The 19,066-nt window shown below is 39.8% G+C and overlaps 1 protein-coding gene across 1 annotated transcript in view; it reads left to right on the plus strand.

Annotated features, from left to right (window-relative positions):
• LOC134226833 (chitin deacetylase 1) overlaps positions 1-19,066 on the plus strand; it is a 60,356-nt gene that overhangs the window by 35,157 nt on the left and 6,133 nt on the right. The window contains exon 3 of the mRNA XM_062707855.1: positions 1,175-1,424. Within this exon, the coding sequence (XP_062563839.1) occupies positions 1,175-1,424 (250 nt within the window). The remainder of the gene's footprint in view (positions 1-1,174; positions 1,425-19,066) is intronic.

Raw genomic sequence — 19,066 nt, forward strand, 5'->3', positions numbered from 1 at the left:
TACCTAAGATATATTTAAGCCTGTCCATACCTACATTTATATTATATTACAGTAACAACCAACATCTCATTTCAAAAGTCCCTGAGTCTTGATCAATCGAAATAAAATTGCTTCATAAAGTCGATAGCTTGATGCTAATAATCATAATTTTTCTACATAATAGGGACAGATTTGTCATTTTTTTTAATTTTTCACGGAAATATGCCAATTGAGATGGCAAACTGAAATTTGAACTTGAACAAGCGTTTCGCAAACAGGTACAGTGCTAACAAAAAATACTACGATCAACAGCCTCCACAGAATAATTCCTCATTAAACCATATTAGCTACTTACATTCAAGTTCATCTGATTAACCGTGGCCCTTCATTATTACTGATGCATGCAGTTTTGACTTGCCTCACACCGGATTCCGACGCCAACTGCACATCTAATAAAAAAAACCCTGCCGGAGTGGAAACACCGCCGGTTAAATTTTCCTTGGCACCCCTTCTAAGCCTCTCCCATGAAATCTCTAATTAGCTTCATATGCAACGCCAGCACATTTGCTACGGCACTGCACTAACATGCGGTACGATATGACAACAGAAGATTGAGCCGCCTTGTAGCCGGGCATGCAGTTCCACACGTTATTAGCGAAATTTATGTGCATTTTACGACCTTGAATGAATGCGCAAGTCGCAATTTTTCACACTTTTAAGCAAATAAAAAACGGCTAACGTTCACCGCTTTTCCTTTAAGTGCTCCCATTGTGGCACGCCTCATGTTTTCCACCAGTTGCGGTGCGGCGCTCGAACGGCGGTACGAACGATGAAACCTTAATCGCCCTCCCATAAATAACTCAATCTCGTAAAATTAATTGAGCGCGAAACTCTTCCGACAGTTAGGCGGCTACGCGCAGCAACATCCATTTGTTTGTTGTCCAAGCCATTATCTTGATCCATAAATATGTGAAGTAGTGGATGTAGTTGGATGAGAATTGGAGAAAAGTATTTTTTTGAAAATTAAATGTAATTTTTATACAATGTGCTCAAAAATATTTTTAACTATGAAATTTTATAATCTGAGATTTTATCTCGAAGGCATTTTTCTGGCTCCGGTCACTATGTACATTAACCATGCCCTCTAGCTGAAAGCAAATTTATAAGCCGCAATATCTTTGTTTCATCCTTTCAGGGCCTGCAAGCTATCCGATGCCCGGCCGGTCTGTACTTCGACATCGAGAAGCAGACTTGTGACTGGAAGGACGCCGTCAAGAACTGCAAGAACAAAAATCGCGAACGAAAGGTCAAGCCTCTGCTGATCACCGACGAGCCACTTTGTCAAGATGGATTCCTTGCCTGCGGCGATGGCAACTGCATCGAGCGTGGTCTGTTCTGTAACGGAGAGAAAGACTGTACCGATGGTTCGGACGAGAACTCGTGCGGTAAGTGGATACAAATATCTAACAGTTCGAATTTTAATTCGAAATCACAGCTGGGTTCGGAGGTCCAAGGTTCAACCAAGCTGCACTACTGTTTACTGGCCACTGACCAAATGTGGTCCGGTTGAACAAGTGTCTAACTCTGTATCGTAATAGGTCAGTTGGCTAGCGTGCCACACTCCGTCACGACGGCAGCTGCACTATGGGCGCGCGTTTGCCAACGAAATCTCGCCCCGCAGGTTCAGGTTCCTTTGCGTCTCAGCGCGCAAATTATAGCCCGGCTTTGTAGCAATAGTGACAGCAACAGCCAGCCGGTGAACGAGCAAGCTAGAAACGCGCATGCGACTAGGCAAATATTTGTTCAAACGAAAGCGAAATTTTGCGGCCAGCAGACAGCTTGCGGCCTGATCGATCTGTCGTCGTTTTCTTCTACGGCTAGCGTGAGGTGGTGGAACGATGCCGCTGCGGAGGGACTATAATCTTGTTCAGATAAGCTTGATGGTTTAGGAGGCTGAGACTAGTTTTTCCCTCTCGTCGCGCAGCCTTCGATGGTGTCCATGAGTGGACTTCCCATCAGGTCTCCAAACTGCTAAGTTAGCGTGAAGTGTGGTGCCTACCAACGCGAGGGGTAGATTATATCTCCTGCGCAGAAAAATGCAATCAAATTTGTAGGTTACGGTGTTGCTGACTTCATGAAGTTGTGTTGTTTTGCAGTGTTGACGGATTTTTAAAATTTATTACATTGAAAAAAAAAGGTTTGTTGATTAATTTTAAACATAGCATACATTTATTATTGACAATATAGAAATAATTGATTAATTTGTCTTGGCGCAACATAAATAAGCCTTTTTGCAACTTTCAAAGTCAACCAAAATGAGTTATCTGTAAAGCCATTGAAGTACATCCTCTCTGATTACGAATAAAAGCTTTGAATTCTAAATTGTGAAATCATGTGATATCTAAATATTCTAATTACGCAAAATATCTTGTGATGCCAAAGAGAATGATGATGCACCAATAAAAATCTTAAGCATAAGAAGCTAAGAGAATGATTCCTCGAAGAAGACCTTAGTGGATATCTAATTGGCTACACCTGTTATGGACGAATTGTACGGCTCCATCTATTGATTTGCAGCCAGTGAGTTCGTGGCTTTTCACCAAGTCGCCGGTTTCTATCCGGTTATCTGTCGAATATTGTTTTGGTAGGTTTTTGCTTCCGATATTCGCACAAAGTGATAAGCTTACTGATATTTACGTTTTGTACTCTTGAAACGGCTCGCAAATTATACAGCTGCCTCAGATACGATTTTCTACGTCCACGTTTTAAATTCGCAAACGGCTTGTTGACGTAATTTCATAGAAAAAAAAATCGTTTTCGTTTGCTAGTCGAGGAAAGCTCCGAAAACCAAGCTGCCCTACTGTTTACTTCTAGCAGACATGGGCGACTTCAATGCGATGATCGGCTCCGACAACACGGACTATGAGCGTGTTATGGGACGGCATGGTCTTGGAGAAATGAGTGAAAACGCTGAGCTGTTAGCAGAATTCTGTGACAATAACGACATGGTGATTGGAGGATCGCTCTTTCCCCATTTAACAGTACACACAGTCACGTAGATCTCTCGTGATGGTCAAACTGGAAATTGAATTGACCACATCAGCATCAGCCGACAATAGATACGGAGCCTTCTTGATGTCCGCAATAAACGCAGCGCGGACATCGCGTCTGACCTTCTCATTGACGAGATCAGATTACGCATTGCTCAGATTCAGCGGCGGGTGGAGAGACTCAGACGGCGATTAAACACAAATCGACAAGAAGGTCCAGCTGTAAAGAGATCGTTCGTTGAAAAACTTGGAACTCGGGCAACGGATGTTCCAAAAAAGATATAAAATATAAAACACGAACAACTGCGGCTTCACTATCTTATTAATTTTAAAGCAAAATCGAACTACCGGTGATAACGCAGGTGTTTAAGGAGGATTAACAAAGTCGACGACGGTCAGGCTGTGAAACCCCCAACAACGATTCATGATAATGTTGGAGCTGAAAACAGAAAAGCTGCTATGAAGGACAATACAAATACTTGTCAAGTTTATCAAAAATGGTAGTGAGCTAAATCAACCGATCTACCTTTGTAACCCTCCGTCCTATTTTTCTTTCGGAGAAGCATAAGAAAATGACAATCTCCGCTCCCTACATAATTATTGTACGATCCTTAACAGGCCTGGACTTCTTGAGTAGTCCTTTGTTGGCAAATATCAGGCAGGTTTTTGTAAAGGTCAACGACAAATAGATTGTATAGGTCAACGACAGAGGATCGCAGATCAGCTGTGAAAAATACGACGTTTCGTTTCGTCTATATCACTCCTTTTTTTCGTCTTCTGCTTCTTATTGGCATTACATCCCTCACTGGGACGTTTGGACGTCTCGCAGCTTTGTGCACTACCACAGCTAAGCACTACCACAGTTATTAACTGCTAGGCTTCTGAGCCAAATTACCATTTTTACAATTGTATATCATGAGGCTAACACAATGATGCCCAGGGAAGTCGAGGAATTTTCCAACCCGAAAATGTCCTGGACCGGAACGGGAATCGAACTTAGCCACCTTCAGCATGGCCTTGCTTTGTAGACGCGCATCAAGGAAGGTAGTGAGAAGTGTGAAAGGAAGGAAGGTGCGAAGTGAGAAGTATGAAATTAGACAAGATAAGTGAGATATCTCACTTTTCACTTATCACTCCCCACTGTAAAAAGTGGAAATGAGATAAATGAGGAGTGAGAAGTGAGACGTTTCTCTCTTCGTTTCTCATATCTCATTTTTTTCACTTGTTATTTCCCATTTCTCACGGTGATAAACAAGAAATGAGAAGTGAAATATAACAAGCTGGAATTAAAAAGTGAGATGTGATGTGAAAAAGTGATCTCATTTCTCACATAATTTTTACTCACTTTTTACTGTTAGAAACGAGAAGTAAAAGTCAGAAGCAATAAGTGAGAAATAAAAAGTTATAAGTGAGTTACTTCTAATTTGTTACTCTCATTTCCTAATTGTTATTTCTTGCAGACATAAGTGAGTGCTGACAAAACAAACAATTGTGAAACAGAAAGTGAGGAATGAAATATGAGACGTCTCACTTCTCACTCCTATGTCTCACTAATAATTTCTCAGTTATCATTAATCATTTTAAACTTTTCACATTCGCTATTGTTCGGCCATTTGACCCATTTAGCAAACGATATTTACAACATGTAAAACCCGTTAAGCTAAACGACATTTTTGATAATATGACCTGTTCAGCTGAATGGCATTTTTAAGTCATAATTAACGTTTTGCCAAACAACCATTACAAGCAAATGCCAAATTACCTAATCAGAAAAGCGGTATTTTCGGCCAAATGACCAATTCGGACAAATGACAAACGGCTAAATGGGTTTCGTCCTATTGTTGAATAATAACATATTCGGCGAAATGATTTTCGGTCAAACGACCCTTCCCGATTTTTATAAATGTAAGAGTGTTAATAAAAAATTGAGTTAATGCTCTTTAAATTCATAACATGGGCCCATATCAATACCAAAAAAAAAATGAAGCGGAAACTGCCCAAATCGACACTTTTATGAATAATATTGATATAAGAGCATGTTATTAATCACTGAAAAAAAATGTGTTCGCGATGCTCATGTGTTGCATTTGTAGTTCTCGACCTCTGAAATCGACTTGTTACTGGCTTTTTTTGTTTGATTGAGAAAGTTCCGAGAATATTTGGCCACGAAGCTGAAAAATGTACATCGCTTTAATGGCATTGAAGTCACTTACTTGCTTGCTTGATTGTTTGTTCATATTAGTTAAAAAACTTAAAAGTTAAAAAGGTTAACCTAAGTTATTTTGATATCTGAATGTCCTCATGAGTGTTTTTCAGGCAAAATAGGTCTCCCAGCGAAAACGGCATGAGTCATTTGTGCGATGATACATCTTGTGACTAAACATTTTATACAAATTTCATAAAACGGGTGTGATAAATACATGAACAAGTGTGCAAGCATTTATATGAAACTTGTATTAAGGGATTCCTGTTCTTAACTGCTTGCAGGAAAGTACATGTTCTTCCTCATTTTTTGCAAGGTCAGCTGGAGCACGCATGCTGCCATTGAGAATGTAGAAAATGTCGATTTACCAAATTAAATATGAGTAAAATTTAGCGATTCAGTAGAACTTCCTTACGGAAATCAACCTAGCTTGTCCATGCAAGCCCCTAAAGCCCTTGCTTGTAATATTGATTTGATAAAGATTCTTTCGGTTCTCCAAATTGTCCTGGAGTTCAAATAAATTGGTCCACAATTAACCACGGCTGATATCCAATCAAGATCAACCCATACAAAGCCCTTGCGAACTATGTATGTGCAGCCCAAATTAGTTTGATGCAGATGTTGTAGGTTCTCCAAATTGTTCTGAAATTCAGATCAAATGATCCTTAATGTCAACTACGCCTGGTACCCAATCGAAATCAACCCAGTATATGCATACAAGTCCCTCGAGTCCTTGCGTATTATGAGCAGTTCAAATTAGTTTAATGCAGATATTCTAGAGGCTTTCCAAATTGTTCTGGAGTTCAGATCAATCTGTCTACCAGGTCAAATCCGCCTGGCTTCAAACCAAAATCAACTCAGCGTGCCCATACAAGTATTAGGCTTAACCAGGCTTAAGATGTTCTGCAAAACAACCGCATTTAACAAGTTTCAAATGCACATAATACGTAAATACTCAATAGTTCAAAGGACTTGTATAGACACGCTGGGTTGTTTTTGGTTTGATACCAGGCGGAGTTGGCCTGGTAGACTGATCTGATCTCCAGAACAATTTGGAGGAGCTAGAACATCTGCATCAAACTAATTTGGACTGTACATAATACGCAAGAGCTCTAGGAACTTGTATGGACATGCTGGGTTGATTTCGATTGAATATCAGTCCAAATGATTTAAACTCAACAGAACAATCGTAAAAGAATTGTGAAAATCGCTTAGAAGGCGCCCGGGAACCTGCTGTTTTAAATCAAGATTCTAATGTTTTCTTGATCGCAGTATTCGACATGTTAACCAAGAACTTCCCAACATGCAATTAGGTTGGCTCAGGTTGCTCACTTGTTCATTTAATTATAAATTTACATAAAATGTTTAGTCGCAAGATAAATCATCAAATAAATGTACCATGCGTTCGTGAAACCCAGTTTTGCCTGAAAACCACGCATGGGGACATTCAGATATCGTAATAACTTAAATTATTGTAATAACTTAGTATTTTAACTTATATAAACATGCAAGTGACCTCAACAGCGTTAAAGTGAATATGTACCTTTTCCCACTATGTGACCAAATAATTTCAGAATTTTCCCAATCAATTAAAAAACGCCAGTAACCAGTCGATTTTGGAGGTCAAGAACTACAAATGCAACAGATGAGCATCATACAAATTTACTATCGACCAGTGAATGAAAAAAATACCCTATAGCTTAAGCAAATCTCAGCTGAGGGATTAAGCACGCAGTTAATTAATGCAATTAAGTTCGTCCGCCCAGCACAAACATCAATTGAGTTATTTTCCCAAATTGACTCTATATCGTAAAGTTACTGCCGTTGTGTGATGTAACAAATTAAAAACATGAAAAAAAAACTCAAAGGTGCAGCCCAATCGGGATGTACGCAAAAGTGACGTAGGACTACGTAGCTATACGAAATTAATGGTATTTGTCATCATAGTTTGTGTATCTTTATCAACATTGATATTTCATTCTTCCGAAAATATTAGTATAAGCTCTTTCTTCCTCATCAAAGATTGGTGGCCCTGATAAGAGCCGTTTGTTTAAGTAGGTGCCACCGAAACAGTCCATTTTCGCAATTAACTCTTTCTTTCCATAAAATGTTGGTCCTGAGAAGAATCAATTTTCTTTTCCCAATGCGCCTTTCCAATAACTAACTGCATCCAAATGCTTGTCGGCACCTTGCGTTGAAACTGTCCGACCGCCACTCGATGATTTTTTGCCTCCACTATTTGGAATAAATTTTCAACATTGCCACTGCTACCCACGCCTTCGTGCTGCTGTGTCCGCTCCCCTGCATCAAATTTTATCGAATCGTTTTTTGCGAATCCCTTCCTTGTATTCAATAAATTAAGCCCGTTTGCCCCGCTTCTTTGTGATCTAATTTGGGTGTAAAAATACTGTGCACTCATAACGATTAATGAAGTGGCGGGGCTAATGAAATTACTTCATTAGATATAAGAAAGCTGCTTTCCGGCGCGCGCGGAACAATTTTGATCGAGATTTCGCAGACAACGGACCGTTTGGAGAATGTGATTTGCCACTGCCTTGCAAGCGGAAGAAAAGGCAACAAAAAATTAAATCTTCTTCTTCTTCTTCATTGGCATTACATCCTCCATCGGGACATTGCCGCCTCGCAGCTTATTAAGCACTAAGCACTGTTTATTAAACACTTCCACAGTTATTAACTGCAAGGTTTCTAAGCCAAGTGACCATTTCTGCATTCGTATATCATGAGGCTAACACGATGATACTTTTATGCCCAGGGAAGTCGGGACAATTTCCAATCCGAAAATTGTCTTGACCGGCACCGGGAATCGAACCCAGCCATGCTCGGCATGGTCTTGCTTTGTAGCCGCGCATCTTACCGCACGGCTAAGGAGGGCCCAAATTACTTATAATGCGTTTTTCAACGATTGGTTTTGCGTTATTTACTATTTTTTTAATGTTTTTATTTAACAAATTAAATAATAGATTTAAATAAAATGGGATTAACGTAAAACCAATCGTTGGAAAACGCATCATAAGTAACTCTTTTTTTGTTTTGCACTTTTTTTCCCAAGCAATTTTGTCAAAAATCTAAAAACCAGATATACAAGAAAGGCAAAGCATTTTTCACGCTAATCACGACATAATCTAACGCATGAGACTCAAAATAATTATTACCAATGGGAAAAAGTATATCTTTGTCATATTTTTTCAACGGATTATAACTAAAAATCCTTCTCCCATTCGAAACTTACGTTCTGTTCGTAAAAAAAATTATTTCAATTTTTATGGCTCAAAGTCATCTGGGGGAGGGGGGGTTATTACTAGGTAGCAAATATAGCCACTATATGGGAAATAATAAGTAGAGCTCTTGTTAATAAACAGAAAAACATATAATTTGTTGGTGGAAATATAGTTGCCACTGCCTTATAAATGGTTAAACCGTTCTTTGCGGAATCCCGATCAAAATGGCTCACGCGCCGGAAAGCAGCTCTCTTGTATTCAATAAATAAGCCCGTAAATTTGAATGGATGGAATCAATAACAGAAGACAAGCTTCCACGCCAAACGCCGATGCCACCGAAACAGTCAATTTTCGCATTTTAACCTTTGTTTCAGATAGTGCTGGTCCTGAGAAGAATCAATTTTCTGTCCCCAATGCGCCTTTCCAACAACTAACTGACACCATAATTTGTAATACATTTTCAGCATCGCTACTGGCGGCGCGGGATCGCAACAGCGCTATTTTTGTAGTCAACCCTTTCTTCATATAAAATGCTGGTTCGTTGAGCTTGAAAAATCTGCAGCAACACACCGAGGGCCACCACCCATGTGATGGATTTCCATTAAAAATGTTACCAGCGCCTCCGTGATGCTGTGTCCGCTCCGCTGCGATCGCTTTGATGCGTCCGCTCTGCGTGAAATCTTGTTCAAGGATTGAATCCAATCCAGTCCCGGAAGTTGCTTGATTTTGATGTCTGTGCTAGTGATGCATGTACGTGATTGGTTGGTCTACCTATTTCCAATTTTTTTGTAATTAGCGATAATGAATAGTTGAAAATCAGTATTTTCATATAAATACAAATAAGCGTTGATTCATCTTTGATAGAATGGTCCAAAAAAATGATAATCCATCGATAAACGGCTGAGATATTAAAATTTAAAGTCTATCATATTTTCGTGACGGTCCCCGATTTTCGCAATCGTAAAGTGTACCCCGTAGTGTGTAAGTGAAAAGACAGACGTAGTCCTACGTCAAAAAAAAAGAGGTCGAGACACGGAAGACGGCCTTACTGTTGAGGTCGAAATATATATTTAAAAAAAAAATACATGGGGTATAGGCATCCGAATCAGTGCTTTATCGTGACAGCTTGCGAAAAGAGCCTCTCACTGAATGCCACATATCGTATATGTATACAGAGATGATAGGTGAGAGACTTTTTCATTATCTTTTGAATTCAATCCCTGACTGGGAATCATCTCATGTACAAAGAGACTATTAGTCTATGTGAATGCTTTTTTCCGGGTCTTTTTGAGTGGCCTTCCAAATTACCGGATTTGAATTGAATTTATGATTCAATATGGTCCATCTTGAAAACAACAGCCAGCAAAGCACCGAATAGACTGAGACATTTGGAATCATGTCACAACCATCAAAAATGTCTGACGAGTATCTGTAAAAAAAACGTGGGACCATCGTGATTATTTTCTGACATAGTCGAAGGCGTTCAACTCCGGATGCAGAGGACACATTCAAATGAACAAATGCAGCTTGGTTCACGTAATCTTATTATTATAGCATGAAGTGCATGCTGTTTTTTATTTTTGTTCAAAAATATAATTGTAAACCTGTTTTGTTGTAAGGATAATTTGCAGACACCCTGTATAGAGGTTTTCAAACCGTAGAGGTAAATTGAAATGCATCAGCAAGCACACATTTAAAACTGGAGAAGGGGGTATGAGATGATCCAGCAGCAGGGTGTGAATTTCGAAAAAAACAGATTTAAAAATACTGAAGAAATAATCACTGAAATACTAGCTAGCTGGTCATGGGGCCCTCCTTAGCCGTGAGGTGAGACGCGGATACAAAGCAAGACCATGCTGAGGGTGGCTGGGTTCGTTACCCGGTGCCGGTCTAGACAATTTTCGGATAGAAAATTGTCTCGACTTCCCTGGCCATAAAAGTATCATCGTGTTTGCCTCATGATATTCGAATGCAAAAATGGTAACTTGACTTAGAAACCTCTCAGTTAATAACTGTGGAAGTGCTTAATGAACACTAAGCTATGAGCTTGTCCCAGTGTGGGGATGTAATGCCAATAGGAAGAAGAAGAACTAGCTGGCTGTTTTAGCAAATCAGACATCGAGGTTCTTTGGTGTGAAAATCATTGCATACATTCAGTAAGGCAACACATGGTATGCGAAATTTATCAACTCATAATGCGTCATAAATTATATTTGCAAGCAAGCATTGTAATCGTCCTTGGAAAGTGTTAAAAACGCGCAACCAAGGTGAGCACTAGCAGTTATAAAATATCTTTTGCGATCTTTTCAAAAAGCGATCATTTTTGTTTGTTGTGGCTGCTCCGCGCAAAGATTTTTGTATGTAGCACTTTCATTTTTTTTAATCCTAACTAATTGGAACTTCACAATAAGAAACTATAGTATTCAACGGATCATATTTTGTAATTTGATCATCTTGACAAAACAATGCGTTTTACGATCAAATAAAATCCTCGTATATTTTGTAACGGAAACATATATCTGTACGTCATGTTAAACTTATACCATCTAATCTAGTATATATTTTTCATGAATCATCTAGCCGGATCCGTAATACGAAGGAAGGTCTAATTAAAGTTCTTGAGGCGTTACCCATGCCACGTACTCACATCTCACTTGTACCTATCTATTTACCGAACAGGGATCGTTTTAATTGGCTAAACATAGTCATTACGCTAAACTCAAGCCATGTGATTACTTCTAGTCAGACCCACAATTACCACTCGCACAGTTTTATGATTCAAGCGACAACGAACCAATCAGTTACACCTCATTAATAAACTAATCGTGACAAAACACTATCCAACTCAACCGATCGTTGCGTTTCCGTCTAACTAAAGTCTAAAGCCACCGCGCGATGATCAATATGCAAACCAAGTGTTTTACTACCTGCTTGCAGCAATAGCAGCAACCGCGCAGCCAATCGTCATCGTCATCCTGTCCGTTTTCGAATGTGATTACGAAATCTCCGTTAAGCCATAGCCACCAACTAGTGAGCAGTGGGCGCAGCATAGCACATTGCATATCAAGTAGCACTACAGCACGCCACAGACGGACGGTGGTGCTGTTCAGTGCTGTTCCCCATGCATTGTGTTTAATTGCCGACGAGTAGTTGCTCTCCGGTTTGATGGATGTAACGGTACTGAAATTTACATAAATTAACCAAGACAACGATGACGAGCTCCATTATTGGCGTCACAAAAGACAAGGGAGCACAGGGAAGTTTGAGTCAGATTCCTGTCAGAATTGTTCGAGATTCTCTGAATATTGGAAGGTTCTCAAAGCCCGACGATTGAAACGAATAAATTCTGGTTAGAACAGACACTTTGTTGAAGCCCAAAAAAAGCATTCGGCAAGGCTAATAGCCCTTTTGCCCAGTCATGCGGAAAAATAAATTCGTTAGTATGTCATTTCACCAATTTAATAAACAAGAACTGTCAGTCGTAGCTACAAAAAACAATAGAAGCTCTAGAGAAGGAGTAGAGTGTCATCAAGACCGCTGATCCCCTCACATATTTAACTACTGTAGTGCTGATCACAGTCGACAATTGCGCCGACCAAATCGCTATTGAGTGGAGATCCATCATCTTTCTTTCTCGAAGTAATGCCGTAAACGGTGTTTGAACCTTTGATCTCATAAACCTCTAGCGTTGACTCCATATCGAATGCCTCAAACACTCCTTCCGTGATCAGTCTTCGATTGTAGCATATCCGGTAGCAGTCGTATTTTTCAACGCCTGTTTTTGCGGAAAAGGTCATTTGCGCCACAGCGATGACAACGGCAATTAATGACCCCGCAATTAATCATTCGATCCATTATACAACTGAACTTCAGTTAGTGAAGCCACCACTTACCAGGACTATTTCACTTTACTACCGAGGCATGCAAAATGAGAAAGCACCAATCTGTCTCGCAAACTGCTTCATCGTTGCATTGGCGATTCAATGGGTTTTAAAAGGCTACCCGGATTGTATGGGTGCCCATCAGGCAGAGCGGTACCAAGAAGGGTGTGAAAGGCGAAATGATGCGGTCATAGCCATACGAAAAGGCTTCGCCGAACAACTGAGCCAACTGCCAAGCTAGCATGAGGTTACATCAGACAAGCCGGGTTACATAAAATTGACCCATAACGGTCAGCCCGATCGGTGCGCTGTTCATGTTCATGAACCATGATCAACCGTCAGGTTTAAGGTGCATCGCCCTTGTAAAATGTTCAATAATAACAGCTTCGGCAGAAATGATGCAAGCTACATTCAGTTGCGAATTCGATTCCGGGAGGCTCTGACGGATCTGGCGAAATGTATTTAAGCTTCTGAAAGAAACGAAACACTTTATCTCTAAGGCAAAATCGTACGTTTTTACGTAATTTGACGAAAATAGAAATGCAAATAGCTATAACCTGATATGTAGAATATCATATTACCTATGGGCTTACTGCTGAGCTACAGTAGGCTCCAATGGGATATGTGACGTCAATAGTTAGATCAAACTATTTAATGTCTTATGAATATGTAGTGTCAGTGTGAAAATATGTTTATTGAGAACAAAAAAATCATGAGATTGACGTCCACGTGGAACTAATCCTCTATTCAAGGACTTGTCCATGTAATAATAAGCGAGTAATATGATAATCCCTAAACGAAACCAAATGATAGGAGATTATCTATCCCGGAATTCTATTCCTATTTGGCTTTTACATTTCAGTCAAATTGAAATGTTTTGCTATTTCCTACACATAAAATAACCAGGAAGCCAATCGACTACCTATAAGATTCAAGCCGGTTTGGAGCTGTGATTGTGATTTGAACAAGTTACAAATGTAAAAGTCACTGATCCATTAATAATACCTCTAAAGCGTTCGATGATTTCTGTTGGAAGATAACGTACTGTCTCAATTAAAGCAAAATGTCTCCTTGCTGGTTTTCGATCGCGCGGAGGATTTTACGTTCAGTCCCAATGACACAATAACCCACAAAGAGCTTACTATTTTTTTATTGCCATGGTCAAAGCGCGTAGCATTGCTGGCTCGATTTACATAAGGTCGTTAATATTAGTCTCAGTTCCAGTGCGAGTATGAAGATGAAGAAGAAAGCCACCTAACCTACAAATTTCGCTCTCCGCGATATTAATTGGAGCCGGTTTGGAGCCGGCTGGCCTTGAAACTGGAATGAGTAAACTTGTTTTTTTCTCTTTCTTTTTTGATTCAATCATAGTGATTCGTTTTCGTTTGGCTGTTTTTTGGTAGTGGAAATACCAACGCCGCGAAGTTAATGTATTTAAATTCTTTAATCTATATGCTTAACAAAAGCTTTTTTGACTATCTCATTACGAGATGAAATGAGATTCCGAAGGCAACCTGAACCGGTAGTATTACCGGGCAACCAAAAGGTTTATGAATTTAGCGTAAAAACCCTATTTGAGAATGTCTGTCTGCATTCATAATATAACTCCATCGATTTTTTCTATTTAGAGTATCTGAATAAACGACGCATCATCAAATCTTCTTACGTGTATAGGAGAGGTTGGAAAGACTTGACCCCTTTCCCCTCTTAATTGTCAGAAACATATAATTTACCTTTACTGGTGCGCGGTAGTCTGTAAATTGTTGTGGGGCAGACTTGATCCCCGTTTTTATTATATCTAATCAATAAAGAAAAAAAATCACAAAAAATAGATACTTTAGATACTATTTTATGGGTGACCATTGAAGGACTATTTTATTAGCTTACATCTTAACAGATAACACTGAATCAACACTTTGACATCACGACACACGGTTCAAAGCCACATCTCTCCATCGTCGGTTGCGCCGCACGCTGGTCAAATCGATTTGCCCTTAGTCCGTCCATCTATCTCGCAGCGCTCTACGCCTTGTTGTACCAGCCAGGTCGGAGGCGAACACCAGGTTGCTGTCCGGTATTCTTGCAACATGCCCTGCCCATCGTACCCTTCCAACTGTAGCAACCTCCTGATGGATACTGGGTCCACCGTAGAGTTGGGTGAGCTCCTTCGCCACTCATCCGCCACCACTCATCGTTCTCTTGTCCTAAGCACGCGTCCCTCGAGAACATGTACTTGCAAGTCCTCCTTGAGCATGGTCCAAGTCTCATGTCCGCAGAGTACCACCTCAGCGTTTTGTACATGACACATTTGGTGTTCATCTGGAGCCTGTAGTACATCCGATTTCTACAGATGATGCGCCTTCGTATTTCCTGACTAACATTAGTATCAGCAAGGATCCAAGGTAAAAGAATTCCTCTACCGTCTGTTACACCCGGCTCTCCGTATGATCCCTTCTAGTGCGATGTTGAATAACAGGCATGAAAGTCCATAACCTTGTCTTAGTCCCTGGCAGGTTTCGAACGAACTGGAGTATTCGCCCAAAATTGTAGCTTTTATCAGTCTTGTAAGCTCTTGTCCATGATTTCCCAGAGTAGAACGGGGTCTATACTATCGTACAAATGCTGCCTTGAAATCGATAAACAGATGGTGCGTTTATGATATTCACGGCATTTTTGAAGGATCCGGTCTGTAATTAAAGTCGGCTTGATAACTTCCCACGAACTCATTCACAGCCGTGGGTGGCCTACAGGATGGTAATCGCTCGACAGTTCTCACACTCTAGCTTGTCGCCCCGTCACATGTCCCTTTCCTTCCACTCCTGCAAATTCTGACTAATAGCTTGTGCCGACAATTCGCCAGCCTTTCCCATTTTCCCATCTTGATGAGTTCAGCTCCTAAGCCACCCTTACCATCTGCTCTATTTTGAGCTGGTGGATAGCCTCTGTCATTTTTGCATTTCATGGCTTTCACGACGATACTTTTATGCCCAAGGAAGTCGAGACAATTTCCAGCCAGCCAGCTTCAACATGGTCTTGCTTTGTAGCCGCGCATCTTACCGCACGGTTAAGATAAGCCCTAGGGCTTCCATTCCGGGATAAAATTTCCCTGGAAACCATATTTCCCGGGATTCCTGATTCCCGGAAAATACATATACTAAAATATTTCGTAATAATTGTCTGATTCTTTTAAATTTGATGATAACTGATTTTGGGGTATAAATTACATTTCTTGACTAACATCATCTCATTATTTATTTCACTTTTGAAGAAGGTAGCGACCCATATTATTGAGAATTGAGGTTAAAACTGAATATGCTACAGAATCATACGGTGCCTTTAACACGTGTTAAAGAGAAGCGAGACAAAGAACAAGCTATTATCTATCGTTATCGTTTATTCAGTAGTTCCAAACGCCGGTGGGCGTTAGTATCTGTGGTAAAATAGCAGAGCTACCAATATACGTAGATGTTTAGACAATAGCAGTGACCGCTTTGGCAGGTTTGTTATATTATTGCCAAAGGTTTTTCAAGACCTTCAATCCGTTTTGATTCAATTCCCGATCAAACTCATATTTCGAAACCTCTTTTATATTTTGAGATATATCTGAAATATTTCATTTGAATATTTTATAATCTTGTTTGGCTAACAGCTTTAGGTCTTAAGTATGAGATCATTACAACTGTCTTACAACAAATACTCGCAGAACTTTTGCAATTTGATGCGTTTTTCATTTTAAACAAAGTTTTACTGAAAAAAAAATTATAGTCAAGGTCAATAAAGTACGACAATCGACCACTCGTCTGAAAGTTCTTTTTTATTTCAAAAGGAAGAATTTTTTTTCCAAATTTTTCATTCATCTGCTTTATATACATTCAAAATGATTTATCGTTAAACTTGACCAGAAGATTGTTTGCACCAAAAAAATGTCGTCAGGTTCAAGAATAGTTCATGTTAAGAATATTTCGGCGATAATAGAAGAGAATCTCTCAAAGCCGTTGTTTTCCAAAAATTGGGGAGAAAATGCAGATACAACATGAAAAAGTTTTTGAAAAATATGGAAAAGTAGCACATAGCTGATGTAACACATAGCTGAAAATGACATGGCGAACGTTTTGTAGAAGGAGTTAATGCTTTTCGAACTGAACAAAAAACATTCTCAGGCTTTCAACAACTCTTTCATCATTTGAGAACAAATAGCAAGCATCCATGATGTCGAAAGTATATTTTGAGCTCGAGCTTTTTTCTTTCGAAATCATATTTTACGACAACATTTAAACTACGATTTTGATTTAGTTTTGAGAGTTTTTTTTAAATTTATTTCCCGGGATCCCGGGAAATCAAGATTTTATTTTCCGTTTCCCGGGAAAAATGGAAGCCTAATAAGCCCCAAAAGTATATGTTTTTCCGGCATCAAGCAATTCCCTATTGAGATTGCTTTTTGAAAGTATTAACAGCTTGGAATAAGTTCATGATCAATGTAATCCCAGAAGCAGTTCGTTCCATTTCGTTTGTCCGTTCCTCCGAAAAATGTCTTTCATCTGTCTAAATTTATCAAAACTTTATCTATGTGAAAAAAAAGAATAACTCTTTCTCTTTCACAGTTCTGAATTCTGACCCAAATTTTTGTAGCAGTTTAAAATTATGCCTAATGTCCGTTACGCCAAATAACATTATGTCAAATGGCTTTATATCAAAGCCATCCTGTGCCCAGGTAGCATTACATGGGTCGAATTTTCCCCCAAAGCATTACTGAACCTAAACATCAGCGGTTCTCAACCTGGGATACATCGGAGAAAAATGCGTAATGAGGAATGAATTACATTTTTAATCAAAATCTATTAATAAAATTTTGATAATTATGTAATTACTAGCAGACCCGACGAACTTCGTTTCGCCTAAAATAGATTTATTCTCTGATTAGTTCTCGAGTTATGCAGAAATTTCAGTTTCATTTGTATGGGAGCCCCTCTTTCCAAAGGGGGGAGGGGTTTCGAACCATTTCAAGAACCTTCCCCGGCCCTAAAAACCTCTGCATACAAATTTTCACGCCGATCGGTTCAGTAGTTTCGGAGTCTATAAGGTTCAGACAGACAGAAATTCATTTTTATGTATATAGAAGAGAAGAATTATTTTTCATTATATCTACAGAAAATTTCGGTTTCATGCTATCATAGTTTTTGCTTTTATGGAACTATTCGAGCATCTAACTACGATTACAAAAATAGCATCGTATTCTCGCAAATATCAGAGCATGAAAGGTAAATGATTCTTGTCATATTATGTTCGGGTTCTGATAAAGGTTTGTTGCTAGTTACGTTTCTCAGTAACAAACTCTGTTGATGACAAAGGGTATATTGTTAGGCTTTGCTCGAATATTGATTCCCTGATTATGAAGTAAAAATACACTTCTGAACTAAAATCTAGAGTCTACAGGTTTGGAAGCCTCCATTTGAGATACATTAAGGGTTTTATTTTCCGTAAAGCTTAAGTGCTTCGCTGCAAGAAGGTTGAAAGCATGCTTCTATGCTTCTCGAAGGCTCCTTGCAAGCAGCTCGGACGCTCAAAAGAGTCGGAATTCTCCTCTCAAGAGGCCCGGAAACCTCATTTTGAGAGGTTTGGAAGTTTTCCTTCAAGAGGCCTGAAAGCCTTCTTTTAAGAGGTTCGGAAACTTTCTCTCAAGAGGCCTGGAAGCCTTCGATTATGATTTTTCTTCAAGCTATTTTGGTCTTTTATTTTCTTGTTCTAAAATGCTCGTTAAGATCTTTTCAAGAGGCTCGAAAGGCTTCTTTCAAGAGGTTCTGAAGTCACCTTCTTTCAAGAGGCTCGAAAGCCTCCTTTCAATACGCTCGGCAGCCTTCTTTCCAAAGACTCGGCAGCCTGTTTTCAAGATATAACCTCCTTTCAAAAGGCTCGGAAGCCTCCTTTCAAGTTACTCGGAACCTTGCCTTCAAGAGATTTGAAAGCGAAATTTCAAGAGGCTCGGAAGCGTCTTTTCAAGCCGGTTTGAAATGGCTCGAAAACCTACTTTCAAGAGGCTCGTAAGCCTCCCTTTAACAGGCTCGGAATTCTTCATTCAAGAGGCTTCGAAGCGTATTTCCCGTAGGCTCAGAAGCGTTTTTTAAGATACTCAAAAACCTCCCTTCAAAAGGCTCAGAAGCTCCCTTTCAAGAGGCTCGGATGACTCCTTTCAAGAGGCTCGGAAGCCTTCTTGAAAAGGCTTGGAAATCCCCTCGCAAGCGACACGGATGTCTCCTTTCACGACACTCGAAAGCCTACATTCAAAGGGCTCGGAAGCCTCATTTCAAAAAGCTTGGAATCCTACTTTCAAGTTACTCGGAACCTTGCCTTCAAGAGACTTGGAAGCCAAATTTCAAGTGGCTCGGGAGCGTCTTTTCAAGCCGGTTTATAGTGGCTCGAAAGCATACTTTTACGAGGCTCGGAAGCCTCCCTTTAATAGGCTCGGAATCCTTTCTTTCAAGACTCTCGAAAACCTTCAATCCTGTCCTGTCTTTTTTTGTTGAGTAAGGGTAAATGGATATCTGCTATCAGACACATGAGGAGGCTCTCAGGTAGTGTGGGGATGGGTGTCTTAATTTTTTTTTCACCCCACCCACTAAGACCAAAACCCTTTCACTAGTCCGTTTTTCCTAGCCCGCAATTAGGCAATACATCAAGGGGGAGAACGCTCACACTTATGCTAACGCACAAGGCATT

Source organism: Armigeres subalbatus, chromosome 3 (assembly GCF_024139115.2).
Source record: "Armigeres subalbatus isolate Guangzhou_Male chromosome 3, GZ_Asu_2, whole genome shotgun sequence".
Classification (NCBI taxonomy): Eukaryota; Metazoa; Arthropoda; class Insecta; order Diptera; family Culicidae; genus Armigeres; species Armigeres subalbatus.